Source organism: Biomphalaria glabrata, chromosome 15 (assembly GCF_947242115.1).
Source record: "Biomphalaria glabrata chromosome 15, xgBioGlab47.1, whole genome shotgun sequence".
Taxonomy (NCBI): domain Eukaryota; kingdom Metazoa; phylum Mollusca; class Gastropoda; family Planorbidae; genus Biomphalaria; species Biomphalaria glabrata.
The window spans coordinates 28,964,838-28,982,589 of record NC_074725.1 but is presented as its reverse complement, the minus strand read 5'-3'; the positions used below and the strand labels follow the sequence as shown (position 1 = coordinate 28,982,589).

The following is a 17,752-nucleotide window of genomic DNA, read 5'->3' as shown; positions in this document are numbered from 1 at the left end:
AGAAGACTGTAGTAAGACCATGTTTATTAGAATAACCATAACACTGAGGACAACTAAGTCACATGTACAAGATGTTCAGTACATATAGTACACAATGTTTATAGTACAATGGCTGAGAATGATGGGAACATGTATTGAGATCTCCCACTTTTAAATACTGTGACTAACAGATTTCTTACTGAGGTCTGGCAACTGTTTTTAGCCAGGAGTGCCGCCAATGTTCTTGTAGAGTAGAAGCCATTTCAGGGCTTCCTCTGGGCAGATGCCGAGAAATATATGTGTCACAGCACCGACTGATCAAACAAATTGTTGACCCTACAGGATTTCTCTCCTATGTCTTCAATGAGACAAAGAGGGCAGGGCAGAAGGGATGGGTGGTCCTTAAGGACAGTGACATGAAAGCAAATTGGCATTTTACTTACATTATGGAAGGGAAGAGATCTACACAATACATTTTTTTAATACAATGTCCTAGTGGAGTGGCTATTACCACCGTAACAAAACTTTGGTCAGCAGTGATGGCCAGGATATATTATGCCAAAAAAACAAACATACACAAGTCATTAACATATATGGTATGGCACTAAACATTATGAAAACTATGAAAAGGGGATGGAGGACAAACCTACAAATGATTTGGTATCACAAGACATTGAAATATAACATTATTTACATCCAACAAGCATAAATTATGGCAACAGAGAAGAACAATGTCACATGGTCTCTGAGTAGACACGGCAAGTTCTCTTACAAACAGTAAAACTGATGGAAAGAAGCCACTTTGTACAGAAGCATTGTAGAAGTATCAAATATTGACATGGTGAATGATGGCACTTGTTCACTTGGACTTGCTAACACTCTAGTTGTACTTTCTAAATACATAGAATGTTTACGCCAATACAAGATATAATGAGAATCTATAGGTTAGTGGAGAACAAATACAAATCATCTCGTTGGCCAGTCTACATATTTCAATGCTTAGGGTCAATATTTTGTACCACGAATATACCTAAAATTAAAAATCATTTTTGTTTGTGGTGATTGTATTCCTCTGTAAAGTCTACAAGACAATTTACACACTTTCTGTAGTGATCATAACATTTTCTAATGAATTTTCTATCATTTGTCAAATATATGATTAAAAACTCAAAAAATCGGATACAAATGTTAGCAATGAATCATTTTTTCTTTACGACTTTCGCTATTCACACTAAAACAGTAGACAGCAAGGTAGATCTGGTTGAGCATATTGAATACAGTAAATCTGCGACTGTGTGACCCAGACTTTAATGACTCTACAACAGAGCATGCCATTATAATTGACAAAAAAAAAAGATGATTCCTAATAACATAAAAATCATTGTTCAAGGCCTTTAAATGTATAAAAATGTTTAAGCATGGCATGGTAGTCACAGACTAAATACAAATAAATACAAGATTGCCTGTTGATAACCAACAATGTCTCATTGATAATCTTGTACACAAGGATGACATTTAGGATTCTTGCTCACAACCCCAAAGTAAATATTACGTCAGATCATTTCAGGAGATGGTAGGATAAGAGTCATTGGAGTCATTGGCACTCCTTCACAGATTGTGTTCAACTCACTGGTCTCAAGGATATACATATGCAGAACACATTGGTGTACTTACTAGAGACCAATCATTACCAAAGGCCTGAACACTGACCTGCAACATCGCAATCTGGGGGTAAGTTTAGACCGATGATGTCGAACCAGTGACGTGGCAACCAGCTTCCCAAACTGCCCACTTCTTCCTCTAGCCAGCTTTATTGCTGCTGAGCTGTCAGCTCTTTTGCAGACTGTGCCAAGGAAAAATAGTGTTAGTGTTCTCTTCAGTTGTTCAGCACTGCCGTACAGGGTGTTGGTTATGTTGGGCTGTAGTGGAAGTATGGTCGGCCTAAGGTGGATTAGGAAGGGGCATTCAAAGAGGATATGGTTTACGGTTTCAAAGGGGTGGGCGCAGTGTCTGCAAAGGGGTAGTTGTGTGGAGTTTATTTTGTTCAGGTGGTAGCCGGTAATTTAATAGTGGTGTGCATCCTGTTCTTAGTTTTAAGATTGCTCTTTGCAGGCGAGGAAGTCAATACTGTCCAGTTTTTTTGGCATAGTCACAGGTCAGTGTTGGGCCTTCTAAAACGATTGGTCTCGATTTATGGGAACTTAAGTTCAAGCAGAATGGCCGACAACTGGAGGTCACACATGAATGAAATCAGTGTCTGAATAAACAGTTCATAAAAAATATCTACAAACATGATATAAATATGTGTAAAAAATAAATACATCTTTACAAAAAAACAACAACATATGCCTCTTTCAGGCTATACAATTTAATAACAAATATATTATCACTGGTAGATAGACTTTAACTTGTATAAGAACAGTCTACTTTGGTAGGTTTTCAATATTCTACTTCAACTGATATGACTCTTGGTAAATGTTAGCTCAGAAAGGTTACACAAGCACAGCATAAAAAAAAAAATCACATCAGATGCAGATGCTGAAAGTCGGCGGCAGACACTAAGAGTTAAAACTTTTCCCTACGGAAGAGCAAACCCTTACACATTTAACAGGCGTTAAGTAAAAGTCACTTGTGGAATGGTTCGTTAGAAAAAGGTATTTATAAAACACTAAACACTATGACTCTAAACATTGATAAACAGAGTACTCTGTTTGAAATGATCCACTTTCTGAAAGAGCACAGCAAAGCTGATCAAGTTTATGTCTCAATGTTGTATCCCCCGGTTGCCGCAAGCTGCTCAATACGAAGGCTGACAAATACTTGTGAACATGGAAACAATCCACGCTGTAGTCAGGACTAACTAATTTCAAGCTCTCCGTTCATTTTTTGAATAAGGTTCAGCCACATGTGATCTAATGTCTTCACAGGCCTGAAGTAGACAAGAAGAAAACATTTAGTGCAAAAAACAAATTATGCAATATCTGGGGAAATAAAGTAATGATTTTTTTCCCCTGATAAATACAGTTTTTGTTGTTGTTTTTTTTTACAGTGGTGGGAAAATGTTTAAAAAGTCAAACTAATGTTGATTTTTTTTCTAAATAAATGAATTATAATCATTTTTGTGTGGGGCGTGGTGGCTGAGTGGTTGAGCGCTTGGCTTTGAACCTGGGGCTGTGGGTTCAAATCTTGGTGAAGACTGGGATTTTAAATTTCTGGATTTTTAAGGTGCTTCTGAGTCCACCTAGCTCTAATGGGTACCTGACTTTAGTTGGGGAAAGTAAAAGGCTTTAGCCCTCAAATTCGACTTCAAATTGTTCACTTTTTTTTTATATAAATACATTTAAAAAACAATCACCCAGGTATTCCCTTCTTTCTCTCCCCCTCCCCCCTTCCTTTCTTACTAGTCCAGGCAAGTGACAGAATCACAGTGTATTGAGAAAGCTAAAAGCATGACATTGAGCAAAAAAAATAAAAAATTTGTAAAAATATTTCTAATTGCACAGATTTATTGTTGTTAGTCTCGATCTATTACGAATGATGAGCCAAACTAATTGATGCAGCTACACTTAATAAATAAGCTTTGTTTTTTTTAATGTTTTTTTAAAATGTTTTTCTAGTAAACACTATAAAATCCATCTATCTACTGTATATTTTAATTGTAAAAGCTTTTTAGCTCTCCTGCTAAATAAGATTCAAATGTGTTCCTCTTTCCCCACCATCTACTCCCCTAATACTCCCTGCCTTACATTCATGTTCTTACGGCAGCCGATACAATGTTTGTTATCAGACCAGAATGCCGTCAAACTTCTAAGCACACTCCCTTACCTGTAGGGCTCTATCCTGTGGTGGCGGGGGGTCTCCTGTTCAATGTCCAGCTCTGAGCTGTCCTTCAGTGTGTTCACATCAAACTTCACAAGCACTGGAGACAAAGCGTCATCAAATTAATTCACATACATGAACAAATAGTTCATCTAACAGCGTTCAAACGGTGAAGGCAGAAGAATAGATTTAGTTCCATTTGTTTTTCTTCATTTGAAAAAATATTTTTTTTGCAGTTAAATTAAAGAATAAAACATTTTTTGTTAGAGTCCACTAAAGCGGAAATTTATTTGTGTATTAAAAAAGAGGAGGCATGGTGGCTGTGTGGTAAGGTGCTTGACTTCCAAACTTGGGAACCTGGGTTCGAATCCTGGGATTTTTAAATTTTAGGATCTTTGGGCATCTTTGAGTCCACCCAGCTTTGATGGGAACTTGACAGTTTGGGAAAAGTAAAGGCGGTTGGTTGTTGTGCTGGCCACATGACACCCTCCTTAATCATGAGCCACAGAAACAGATGACCTTTACATCATCTGACCTGTAGATTGCAAGATCTGAAAGGGGAACTTTACTTTACTTTATAAAAAAAAAGAGTTCATTATTACGTTCTTGAGAATTATGAAATATAAAACTGTTAACACTCAGTACTATTGGACCATAGTGTACTGAGCTTGCTTTACAAAAGATTATTTCAAAAACAAATAGTAAAGAAACCTGTTAAGCCATAAAGGGGAATAAAGGCTACTGAATGCAAAAAAGAGCTAGACAGGCCTTAGAAAGGAACCCCCCGGGGAACAAGACATGGAGGAAGACCAAAAAGAACATGGTGAAAGATCTGGGAAGCCATTAAAAAACTAGCAAGAGACAGTGGCGAGTGGCATGTTTTTACTGAGGCCCTTTATTCCATGAGGAACACAAAGGAAAGATAATGATGATGAATGTAAATTTTCAAAATATCACTATATGTTACTATATAATAACCCACACACACACACAAACAACAATGTCTAAAGGCTTACATGCTTCAATGGGACCGATCTGCCGAGCTTTGTTTACAAGTAGTGTGGGGGTGAGGTAAGGAGGAATTCTGGGATAGATGACATTGGGGTCATCACACGTGTACAGGCCGAGAGTTTGTTGAAGCAAGTGGAAATAAGGATTGGAGAGTGCAGACTCCAGCTCTTCATTCCATGGTACAATGGGTATTGGTTTGTTTTGTACTGAAACAAGAAAACAAAGAAATCTGTTTAAGAAATCTTAAATGTAAGTGGTCATCATTTGAATGAGCTACTAAGACTAAGACTGTTTTATTGATCCTAACGGAAATTTGTTTTGATTACAAGGACTCTTTTCTCATATAAAGACAACACAACAGAAAAATACACATAAATACAACAGACACAACTTAAAGAGTTCATTCAGCGACTACACACAGATATCTTGGTGCATTTCATGTTCCCTGATCAATGAGTGGCGGTGATAGAGTCTAACCAAGTGAGGTATGAAAAATTTTTTGTAACGCTCCGTTCTTGTTTTGATTGACAGCAGTCGCCCACTTCGCAACGACCTGACGTAGTTCTGATGACCGGGTGGCCGTTGTCTTCCAAGATTTTTTCGATTTTTCTTAGGCACTTTTTGTTCAAAAAGTTTCTTTAAGTGTGGTAATGTTGTGAGAATAATTTTTTATGCTTTTTTAATGATGTTTTCTAGACGTCGCAACAGTTTAGATGAGGTGTTGCCTTGCCATTTCGTATGTTAGCAGATTTTGTATAGTCGTGCCGTAAAAAGTCTAAACGTTTTGTACAACCATAAGGACCTAGATATTACAGCAATGTCGGACCAAGATCACTTTTACTATGTTCAAAATTTAAAAAAAGAGGTTTGAAACTTACAGGCATAAAATTTTGCAACAGGCTCCTCAACATTGATTCTGTAGGTAGGATCCTTAATACCTAAGACAAAGAAAACAAAACATCAATTAAAACTTGACAATTACAAAAGTCTTCATTTGTCTATCTAGCTTTTTTTAACACGAAAGGTTATATTTTTTAAAGTAAAAAAACAACAACAATCTAGTGAAACAAACTAGAAATGTTAGAAATACTTAAGATGGCTAGAGAAAGTAAAAAGTCAAAGAACCTAGTTTGACATAAGCAGCCTCGAGCAACTGTTTTTGAAGCCATTTCAAATGTGGTTCAAATCCAAGAGCCTGGAGTTTGTCCAACAGGAAAGGAATTAAATGATCCTCCGGTAAAGACGACAGTTCTAGCATGATGCTTTTGTTTTCATGGAAGTCTCCAATGTCTTGGAGCTGAAACACACAAAAAAACATAACTTATTAGAATACAAACAAATCAAGTTGATTGAAAGTTATTCACACACATAGCATTCCATTGGAGTTTTTTGTACAATATTAAACTTAGTAATATTCAATTTAGTAATCAGTACCTTGCTCCCAGTAGTAGATGAAACCTGGGAGTTAGATATTGAGCTTGATGAGACGTCTAAGAAACCATTATCACTGAGATATTTGGACACCTGGGATACAGTAATAAATACATTGTAGAGATGAACAGACATTGCTTACAAATCAGGATAAATAATGTATAACTACAAAAAAAAATAAGGCTATGTAACTACAAAAAACTTATTTAACTTTATATGCAATTTTAAAACCAAAACTGTGGTATGAATGTATATTTCGTTTGCTATTGTATACATTTGCAATCGTTAAAATGTTTTGTTTAAAGTAATGCACATTGTTAGATCATAAATTAAACTCTCTAGTTCTCTCCGTAATTATTTTTCACGCTTGGAAGGAATTATTCATTTTTGCTCCTATGTATTTCACTACCCTGTTCTGATTCAACTTTAATCACTTTCTCGTTTGTTATCAGAAAATCTTATCTTATCTTATATAATACAGACGTTACTTCAAAAAAGAAGATGATTACGTCCTACGCATTTATATTTGGTAAAGAATGTAAGGGGCACGCACACCCTTTTCTTAGATAAAACAAATTCATGTTTATAAAACCAAAACTTTATTTTGGATAAGATAAGATAAGATAGGACAAGATCATTTTATTGATCCAATCAAATGGAAATTCAGACTACAATTGACAACCTCAGCGTAACTACTTTACAAAAAAAAATGGATGGAAAATTTGAACAACATCAACTGTGGACAAATCTCTTTAGAACTGAACTAGACTAGATCTAGGCAATATTTTATGACCCACTGTAAACTAAAAGTGTATGTTTTTTTTTAATGATAGTTATTCATATTTTCTCAAAACATAATACATGACATGTATAAAACATTTCAATTAATTGCCCTGAGGCCACTATCCCATGTCTCCGACTTAAGAAAAATTTATATAGAAAAATAGAGCCTTTTAAAGCCCAAATTCTCTAAAAACAAATTGTTTTTGGTAAAACACATTTAAAATTTTAAAAACTCCAAAGGGAAACTATTCAAGATTAAATTATGAGTAATTTAGAACATTTTGAGAGGAAAGAAAACCAAACAACTGATTTTTTTTAAGCACTGACGATAATTTCATCAATAATGCTGCAGAATGGTGTAAAACCAACAATGGTATCATCGATTAGGAGAGAAAGAGTTAAATAACTATTAACAACTATACTAGGAAAACCTTTCTTTAATAATATGTTTATTTTTATTTTTTTAAAACCCTTTCATACTTAATTTGCTGACATATAAAATTGTATATGATTATTAAAATAATTGTATAAAAATTTTTTTTTCTCGTACAGCACAACATAAGGTGCCAATCCTCCAGTGTCTATGGAGTGTTTAACAAATGTCCCACCTGGCTGGCTGACTTTGAGTAGCCATGATCCCGTAGCCTCTTAGTGACCACTTCCACTATGTTGCTGCTACCTTCCAGCTCAGACATCCAGGTAAACATCAGGATTTGTTCATCATCACTAAACTCTTCAAAAGAGCTAGAGCTGCTGATGTTCATGGAGCTGGCGGGAGATCAATACACAATCAATACACACATGAACAAACACAATCAATACACATGAACAAGCACAAATCAATACACACATGAACAAACACAAATCAATACACACATGTACAAACACAAATCAATACACACATGAACAAACACAACTTAATACACACATGTACAAACACAATCAATGCACACCTGAACAAACACAATCAATACACACCTGAACAAACACAATCAATACACACATGAACAAACACAATCAATACACAGTGTGGAGCACTCAAATATTAGGAGCTCTGAACATTCAGCACACAAAGTATAATTCTAAAACATTTGTCAATTCTTCACCATCAGCATTTATCACAAAGAAATAAGAGTTCAACTTCACTATATAAACACTAAACAAGCAGTATATTAAACAAAAAATCAAAGCTAATCTAAGGGGAAGAACTCTTACCTTTCAGCATCCCCACTCCCACTGCCACCACTGCTGCTATGCCCTCGCTTATTCTCTCCCCTGACCGCCACCTGTTGCTGGTAGTGCTGAGTGTCCAGCAAGTTCTCGGCACAGAGATTTGGATTCTGTTCAGCATCATTCATGAACACTTCGAGAACAAACTCAATCAGATCCTTGAACTCTTCCTACAAGGAATACATGACACTGTGAGTTTACAGAACTTAAAAATACACATTTCTAGCAAGCAACAATGAACTAGGACAAGAGCGTCCTGATAGCTTTTTGTTGTGAAAGTAATTTCATTCATGTAAAAGTATCCTACTCCATGGCCACATCACAAGGTCCTCAAGGCTCACAAAGACTTTCCTTTAAGGAACAGTGCCAAAGAAGAAGAAGAGGAAGACAGAGAAAGTGATGGGAGGACAACATCAAGGAATGGAAAGGCCTGTCAGTGAATGAAATTCTATCCGCGGCATTGACAGATCTCGTGTGGTGTCCCAACTGTCCAACAGACTAAGGAATAGGTGAAAGTGAAAAGTACTCCCTTTTAGATCTACAGGACAGATGTAGTAAAAGTCATCTCTGTGGTTAACAAAGGTGATAAATGGCCAGCACACTGACCAACCACCTTTACTTTCCCCAAACTAAGGTCAGGTACCCTTAAAGTTGTGTGGACTCGGGACATATTCAAAATCACAGCCACCAAGAGTAAAACCCAAAACTTCGACAGTCTAAATGAAAATGTCACGCATTTGTCTACTCCTTCCACTACTAGGGTCGCATGGGGTCAAAGTTTCTGCTGAATAATTAATTATGATTTCGCCCTCACTGGCATCGAGGAAAGTAGCTGGCAGCAGACGGCCTCTGAAAGAGACAGAAAGCTCTCACAAAGGCTATGGGACACACATTTAAAATTCAAAGGAAAGCCCTTATTGAAGACAGGTGCAGAAGAGGAAAAGAAAACTTCACCAGCGGACAATGGCTTGGTCTGGACGAGTTTCGGAACAAATAGAAGAATTAGATCTACATGTTAGACAAGTAAAAGAATTTTTACTAGTGTCCAACTAGAAAGTAGACAATTCAAAACACTCACATGATCTCTGACAGCATTATCCACCCAAATCTCAGAGAAGGCCTTGAGTATAGGCAGCTGCATTAGAGCATCCTGGCGTCTGCAGTCTCCAGCCACATGATACATCATGGTCAGCACAGCCACATTCAGAGTATCTTTGTTCAGGTCAGAGTGTTCCAGTAGCATGCCATATTTGGACATGATTTTTTTGGTGGCATACCTATAAGAGGACAGAAAGAACACACAGATTATTCAGGGCACATAGAACAGAAAGAATACACATATTGTTCAGGGCACATAGAACAGAAAGAAGAATGATTGTTCAGGGCACATAGAACAGAAAGAATACACATATTGTTCAGGGCACATAGAACAGAAAGAAGACAGATTGGTCAGGGCACATAGAACAGAAAGAAGACAGAATGTTCAGGGCACATAGAACAGAAAGAAGACTGATTGTTCAGGGTTTAATTTACTATTTGTGGTCATCTTTGGAAAAAGGATAATATTTCAAGAATCTACTTGAGGAAACAAGTTTAAAAGAAAACTATTGACCAGGAAATGAGCTTAAAAGAAAACTATTGGCCAGGGAATGAACTTAAAAGCAACCTATTGGCCAGGGAATGCGCTTTGATGAAGCTATTGGCCAGGGATTTAAGAAGAAAAAAAAACAAACCAGAGGCTGTTGATATGAAGAATGACTGTTCATTGTTAATGGGAAAAAAAAATATACACAAAAAATGTAGTAGCTTATCTACATGACCATGACCACAAACCAAAGGCTATATTTTTTGTTGTTTTGTTGGGACTAACTGAACATACTAATACTCTTAAAGAGACAACACATTAAAGTTTTTCAAAACAGCTACGAATTTTTGTGATCAAGATGGGAAGATGTGGGCTCACTGTTTTATATGGCTCAGCATACTGAAGCCACTGTGTTCCCCAATATAGCCCTGAGCCAGCCACTCTTCTATGATCAGGATGAAGACATGGTTGGTCTGTACCAGGTCCCTCAAGTACACCACATTCTGCTCCTCTGAGATGTAGCGACCAATCAGAAGAACAAACAAGTTATGCAGATCAGTCATGTGACTCAGGCATTCTGAAAGAAGAACAAACAAGTTATGCAGATCAGTCATGTGACTCAGGCATTCTGAAAGAAGAACAAACAAGTTATGCAGATCAGTCATGTGACTCAGGCATTCTGAAAGAAGAACAAACAAGTTATGCAGATCAGTCATGTGACTCAGGCATTCTGAAAGAAGAACAAACAAGTTATGCAGATCAGTCATGTGACTCAGGCATTCTGAAAGAAGAACAAACAAGTTATGCAGATCAGTCATGTGACTCAGGCATTCTGAAAGAAGAACAAACAAGTTATGCAGATCAGTCATGTGACTCAGGCATTCTGAAAGAAGAACAAACAAGTTATGCAGATCAGTCATGTGACTCAGGCATTCTGAAAGAAGAACAAAATAGTCTCAACAAGAGAAGCCACAAAATGAAGATTCTAGTTTACTTCTTCTAAGGTTTATAAATTATTTCAAATGTTCAATCTGATTGTACTAAATATTAATTCTAGCTGTTAAGCAAGTAAGTCTTACAAAGACCGCATCACGAATGAAGAGATAAGAAACAGGATTAATACAGCAATTAGACCAAACCTGCTATCCCCTGTCAAAAAACATAAACTCAAATTCTATGGCCACATCACAAGGTCCTCAGGGCTCGCAAAGACCTTTGTTCAGGGAACAGTACCAGGAAGAAGACAAAGAAAGCAATGGGAAGACATAAAAATGGACAGGCCTGTCAGTGAATTAAATTCTATCCAAGGCAAAGGACAGGGAGGAATGGAGAAAGTTGACTGATCTTGTGTAGTGCCCCAACAGACTAAGGGATAGGTGAAGGTGAAGTCATTCATGATAATAGTAATGACCATACAATAAAGTGTAGATCACTTAGTCCTAGTATATGGTAAATATTTTTTTGATACACAATTCATATTTATAAAAAAACAAAACTGCTTACTTTGCAGATTCTGTAAATAATCCATTTTGCTGTTGGCCAGCAGGGTACGAAACAGTTGGTTCAAAGTGCAGACAACCAGGTGCATTCTACAGACGACAAAGAGGCAGACACAATGTTAAGGGGAGGTGTGTCCATTCAGCCATAGCTCAAGACTATTAATTCTCACATGTATCAAAATAAATCAAATCCTTTTAACATGAGTGGCTACTAAACATTTTAAACCTTTTCTACTAGCAAGACAGACAAGACCCATCATAAACAACACATTTTGGCTAATCATTTAAGTCAATTCCCCTGCCCCGCATCCCCCCTAAGATACACTAACGGCACACACACACAAAAAAAATATGGAAAAAAAAAATGTAATGGGCTAACCCCTATAATAGGAAGAAAAAAAATTGTTATGTCAAAACTATATGTTTTGTGTATATTGTCCATTATGAGTTGAATATTGGCCCAGCATACTTGATAAAATGATCTCTTATATTGAATATGTGATTGATATATATCATGTAGCTAGTGTTTGTATATAATGTGCCAAAGATGTGAGCAGCAAACTGCCTGGGCAGTTGTGACATTCACATCACCTTCAGGAGTTGCACAGCCTGCACCGACCTATGTACTAGACGAGACCAGGGCTTGTGTAACATTACCTGTGGCCATCTAAGGCCATGCCATAGACTTATATATACTATATCTAGACTGGACATAGAGACTTTTTAACACTACAAAAAATGTCGTGAAAATTTTTTAAAAAGTTGGATCAAGGCGTTGTTTTGTAAAGTAGTTAAAAGAAGTAAAGGCTATTTTTTTCAACCCTAACCTATGTAACATAATTTATTTTTTAGATCTAGATCTAGTAAATGAACATCAAAAATAAGAGTACTCTTGTCTCATAATTATTATTTTGCAATTTTTAGATATATAATCTTCTTTATCAAAAGACTGAATGCAACACTAAATTGTGATTTTTTTGATAATCAATTACTAGATCTAGATCTAAATAATAAAATAATATGTTACATAGGTTAGGGTTGAAAAAAAACAACAACTTGACTTCTTTGAACTACTTGACAAAACAACGCCTTGATCCAACTTTCTACAAAATGTTCATGATCAATCAGTCGCGGATAAGAATTTATTTCCGGTTTCCAGTCTAGATATAATATATAAATCTATGGGCCATGCTTATTCTTAATCTTAATTAGATCAAGACCCTTGCACCTACCTATGTACTATATGAGACCAGGGCTGGTGTAACATTACTTGTGGCCATACTTATCTGTAACTAGAGCCACTCCCATGCACCTACCTAAGTACTATACAAGACCAGGGCTGGTGTAACATTACCTGTGGCCATACTTATGTTTAACTAGCTCAACTCCCTTACCAGGTGTGAACCTCCCTGCTGATAGAATATAGTCAAGTATAGAAGTTGATAACAACAAACAAACAAAAAAAGACAATGTACAATGTGTCTTCTAGAAAACTATTGCAATGGAACAATTGTTAGTATGTACAAAGTGTCTTACAGGAAACTATTAAAAAGAACAAGTGTTAGTATTTCACTGCTACAGGGTATTAGAATGAGGATTTGTTTGCTGCATATGAAATTTGTTAATGTATTTATAGGTTATAGTGTACTTAGCAGACAAAAAGTACAGTTCTAAATATTAGTCAGAATTCTAACAGTAGGTTTTGCTCATCATTAAGAAGTCAGGTCATTTTATATTCTTAAAAATAATTAATCTATGGTAAGATGAATACAATATAAAAATTCTAATTGATCTATTTTAACCCACTACAGGTTTCGACCTTTTGCTTCTATTTAATATTCATGTTACCAATTTCCCAGACAAGAAAATTTTCCCACACGAGTATAATCCACACAAATTACAAAATAAAAAGAAAATCTTATAAATCCGCAAACCTTATATAACCCGCATGTGCAAAGAATGAATCACTGTCACATACCGGTACATAAAATATGGTAATAATCTCAAATTTACAAGAAAAGGTTTTATCAAGATATGCAGCCAAAACTAGCATGAAAATAAATGGGTAGAGATAAAGAGCTTCCATTGTGTATTTTTTGTTTGTTTCTGAGATGTAACAAATAATGAATCAAAGACAGGTTATACCCTAAAGGATAACATTTACTTTGATGAAGAGATTCAATTAATTAATATTAGGCAGAGAATTCCAAAAGACACTCTGTGTAGACTAAAACTCCTGAAGATGAGTGAACACCATATACAAGCCTATCATGTAATTATGCTAAACCCTAGCATAGAAATATAGAGATCATACTCATTGACAATATACAAAGTCAAGTACTTTTACCCCGATTTCTTTTATAAAAAAATTTTTTGTAGCAACACTAGGCCAGGGACATAGCTAGGAATTTTCCATCGTTTGAGGGCCCTGGGGACTTGACCTATTTGAGGGCCCTGCATTTTGCTTAATATTTAATTTTTAATGTAAAAAACATGTTAGCAAGACTAGGCCAGGGACATAGCTAGGAATTTTCCAGCGTTTGGGGGCCCTGGGACTTGACCTATTTGGGGACCCTGCATTTTGCTTAATATTTAATTTTTGATGTAAAAAAACATTAGAAGATCCTTTTAAAATTCTCCTAGCTACGCCACTGCACTAGACTAATGTCTATTGACGTTATTTTATTTTTAGCAAGCAACAACAAAACAAATCTTAACCCCATTCCACCTTTGAGAAAGGTTGTATGTAACAACTGTTACTTTTGAAAAGAAAATTGAGTGACATTTTGTTGATTAGTAAAAATGTTTTAAAAGAAACACTAACAAATTATTATGTTAACCTTTAGTGACTGATGCATCGCTGTAATCACGAAGAGTTCAAATGTAGTTCCGATATATAGAAGTGTTAATTTTGTGAAAGTTTAGAGATTATAGTACGGTTAGGACTAAAGTTAGAGCTATATAAGGTTAGTGTCGATGTTTCATAACTATTGGTTTTTTTTTCTATTGTTTGTCTGCCACACTTGTCATATGCATTGAGCTTAGTATGAATTTAAATATATTTATGACATACAAAAACTACAAATACCAATAACATATAAGCATTCAGTAGCCACTAAACATAAGAAATTACTTTAACATTTCTCATTAAAACTACTACACACTCATTTCTCCTTAAAATTTCTACACACTTATTTTCTTTAATACTAATAGTATTTTACAAGACACAGAAAAGTCCAATGGAGCCCAGTAATCACCTATGCTTCTCTACAGAACAATCTTGTTTCTGCCTGTGTTTCACTGCCAGGGCTTCACAGCATTTGATGCCTTCATACACCAAGAATCCAAACAGATCTAAGTTCAAAACATCTCTGAAAGAAAAAAGTAGAAACACAATCACTACATGTTAACAATTTCAACATAATAAATTTGTTCAAGATAAGATCATTTCCTTTTTTTTAAAAAGAAAAACTAATGATCTAATGAACTAATGATCTAATGATCTAATTTTTATTCTTCTTATATAGAGGTGGGTAGCAGTTATTCCCAAGACTAAACATTAAACCCTTTGCCAATGTTAAATAGAAAAAACTTATATACATTTTAACGAAAATGAAAAGTTCATTGCCCACCATTTTCAGTGGGGGAGGCGCAGTAGCTAAGTGATAAAGTACTTGGCTTCTGAACCAGGGGTCCCAGGTTCGAATCCTGGTGAAGAACTGGGATTTTCAATTTCAGGATCTCTAGGTGCATCTGAGTCCACCCAGCTCTAATGGGTACCTGACATTAGTTGGGAAAAAGTAAAGGCGGTTGGTGGTTGTGCTGGCCACATGACACCCTCGTTAACCGTGGGCCACAGAAACATCAGCTGCCTGAAAGGGGAACTTTACTTTTACTTTCAGTGGACCTTGGTCATATATCTTTTGTGGGAGAGGGAGTGTCTGGGGAAAGGTTTCCACGCCACCTTTAAGCGCTCAGAAAATGTAGATCAGATAAACCCCCACTAACCAAGCATTTTTTTCCCCCCAGATCCCATATTATTTGTAATCAACAAATAGAACTAGACTAGCTCAAAAGTACATATTTGAGCACAGTATAGAAACATAGTTTTAATGAGGTGACATTAAACACAAATCTCAACAAGAGTCTAAACTAGATTACTTGAAGTGGCTGAAATCCAGTCCCTGCTGATGAGCAAAACTTAGAAAAAATCCAACAGTCCACATCAGAAACGAGTGATCCAAGATGTTGTCATATTTGGTCAGAAGGGCTTTCTGTAGTAAACAAGATAAAGTTCTGAAGTCGGCAAGCCAGACACATCACACATAATCCAACTAATACATACATAAATACAAGAAAAATAGAAATTCAAACATTTTCTACATTACAGGAATCAAGCAATATATAGGCTAGAGTTTCCCCAAAACCCCAACGGAACACTTCACACTTTCTGATTATTTAGCGGAACACTTTGCCTAGAGATTAATTCACTTGGTGGCCTGCTAATTAATTAATCCAGTAGCTAGTGGAACACCTAGTCAGGCCAGTGTTCCATGGAACACAGTTTGGGAAACTCTGATTTATGGGAATGTTATTTGGCAAATCTAAATATAAAATATAATTATAATTTATAAAATAAATATAGTTACATACTCTAAACCCAAATTTGTAATTAACAGTCATTATAATCACCTTTCAATTTAAACAAACTACTGGATAAGTGTTGCTTATAAATATTTTTACAACTCATCTTTTACAAAGGGATGAATATAATAATAATAATTTTACAAATAAAGCACTAATAACAAACATTATGAAGGCTCAAGGCGCTATAATAACATAACAGACTTAAAGACACTAAACACAAGAGTTAAAGTGACAAACTAATCTAAAAAAGTTAGGTCTTCTTGAAATGTGAGAGGCATGTTGACTGTCTTGAGATCTACGTGGAGCAGGTTCCAAACCTTTGGTCCGGGCTCTGAAAAAGCTCACAAACCATAACCATAGTTCACGAGTAGAAGTGTTAAGGCTATGGAGCTCTTTCAGGGACAAATGGAGTGATCGGTTCGCTCAGGTACCTAAAAATGTTTATCTTGATGTTCAAGTTTCTTTATTGTTTTGTTGAAATCAGCTCGTGTATGTGTCTTGGGAAGATTCACGTATTGTGTAAGATTGGAAAGCGGACTTCTTTAATGATCTTTTTATTAAGCTTCTTTTTTTAATACAAAATTCCAGACATTGAAGGAAACAAACTGAAAGCTAATGTTTAAAGAGCAAACAAGCAATACTTACTAAAATATTCTCCACAAGATCTACAAAACCTGAGTACATGATCTCTGTGGCAAATTTTTTCAAGTATGAGCTGTGAAATAGTTATCATTTATTGAATATTAATGTTCTATGTACATGTTTAATTTAAGAATTTAAAATATTAGCTTAGTTTTATGAATGAACATGTTTAATTTAGGAATAACTAATTCTAGGTATCAAATTCTAGGAATTAAATTGTAGGAATACTAGATATCAAATTCTGGGTATCTAGTATTTCATACCTAGGCCAGAATTGGATTCTTAGAATTTGTATTTTAGCATTCTCTATGTAATACTTTTAAAGTGCTGTACCTACTATAAACTAATTACAAAAACCAACACTTTATTATATAGCATGTGAACCAATAAAGTAGGCCGGACATATTTTGATATATTTGTATAAGGTTAGATAATGTAAAAATAAAGTTAAAATTTTCAGAATTAATGTTTAAACTTGTGAATTAAAGACAATTAAGTGTAAGGTAAGCATAGTTAAGGTCAGAAGTGTTTGTTGAAGCCAAAAAGACCAAAATGATAAAAGCTACACTGTTATGTTGCTGTGCCTCCAATTGAAAGGCTGTTGGTTGCGCAGAGAGAAATCAAGCACTCGCCATTATCACTGATGTTTTCTGCAGAGCCATATGGTCCCATTACGTATTCTAAGCCAGTTTGCTTGGGATTGATTTTGGCGTTAAATTCTGCCATCAGTAGAATTAGATCATGAGTGGGTTTTTCATCAAGTGTGGTTTGAAGTTGATTTTAGAAATTATCGAAGATGGTATCTTCTGCATCTTCTATAGGGGCATATACTTGGATGGTAGTGATTTTGATTTGGTTTGCTTGGAGTCAAGCTGTAATGATGCGGTTGCTGAATGGCTTCCAAGCAATTAGCGCTGAAGCTGCTATTTTAGACATGATTACATTCAGACATTGCCAGATCTTTGTGGAGACAGCTAGCCGCCCAATGCGCCGAACACCGTGGGAGGACCTTAGTCTAAGTCAGTTATGTTACCTCTGTATCCACATAATTTTTTTTTTTCACCTTTTATTGAAATAATACCTGCAACTTGAGAGTAGAGTTTGTACACATGGCTACACGAGAAAC

The 17,752-nt window shown here is 35.8% G+C and overlaps 1 protein-coding gene across 5 annotated transcripts in view; it reads right to left on the bottom strand.

The window, feature by feature from the left end:
• Nucleotides 1-4: 4 nt before the first annotated feature.
• The window catches only part of LOC106050768 (protein timeless-like), a 59,973-nt gene continuing 42,225 nt past the window's right edge, over nucleotides 5-17,752 (bottom strand). For all 5 annotated transcript variants that reach the window (XM_056011850.1, XM_056011849.1, XM_056011851.1 and 2 more), the window contains 14 exons: nucleotides 16,630-16,699; nucleotides 15,499-15,611; nucleotides 14,595-14,708; nucleotides 11,342-11,427; nucleotides 10,217-10,415; nucleotides 9,332-9,530; nucleotides 8,239-8,423; nucleotides 7,632-7,791; nucleotides 6,244-6,333; nucleotides 5,935-6,106; nucleotides 5,688-5,747; nucleotides 4,815-5,015; nucleotides 3,805-3,898; nucleotides 5-2,908 (listed from right to left, as the gene is read on the bottom strand). In XM_056011850.1, coding sequence (XP_055867825.1) covers nucleotides 2,836-2,908; nucleotides 3,805-3,898; nucleotides 4,815-5,015; nucleotides 5,688-5,747; nucleotides 5,935-6,106; nucleotides 6,244-6,333; nucleotides 7,632-7,791; nucleotides 8,239-8,423; nucleotides 9,332-9,530; nucleotides 10,217-10,415; nucleotides 11,342-11,427; nucleotides 14,595-14,708; nucleotides 15,499-15,611; nucleotides 16,630-16,699 — 1,816 coding nt within the window. In that variant the 3' untranslated portion in view covers nucleotides 5-2,835. The remainder of the gene's footprint in view (nucleotides 2,909-3,804; nucleotides 3,899-4,814; nucleotides 5,016-5,687; nucleotides 5,748-5,934; nucleotides 6,107-6,243; nucleotides 6,334-7,631; nucleotides 7,792-8,238; nucleotides 8,424-9,331; nucleotides 9,531-10,216; nucleotides 10,416-11,341; nucleotides 11,428-14,594; nucleotides 14,709-15,498; nucleotides 15,612-16,629; nucleotides 16,700-17,752) is intronic.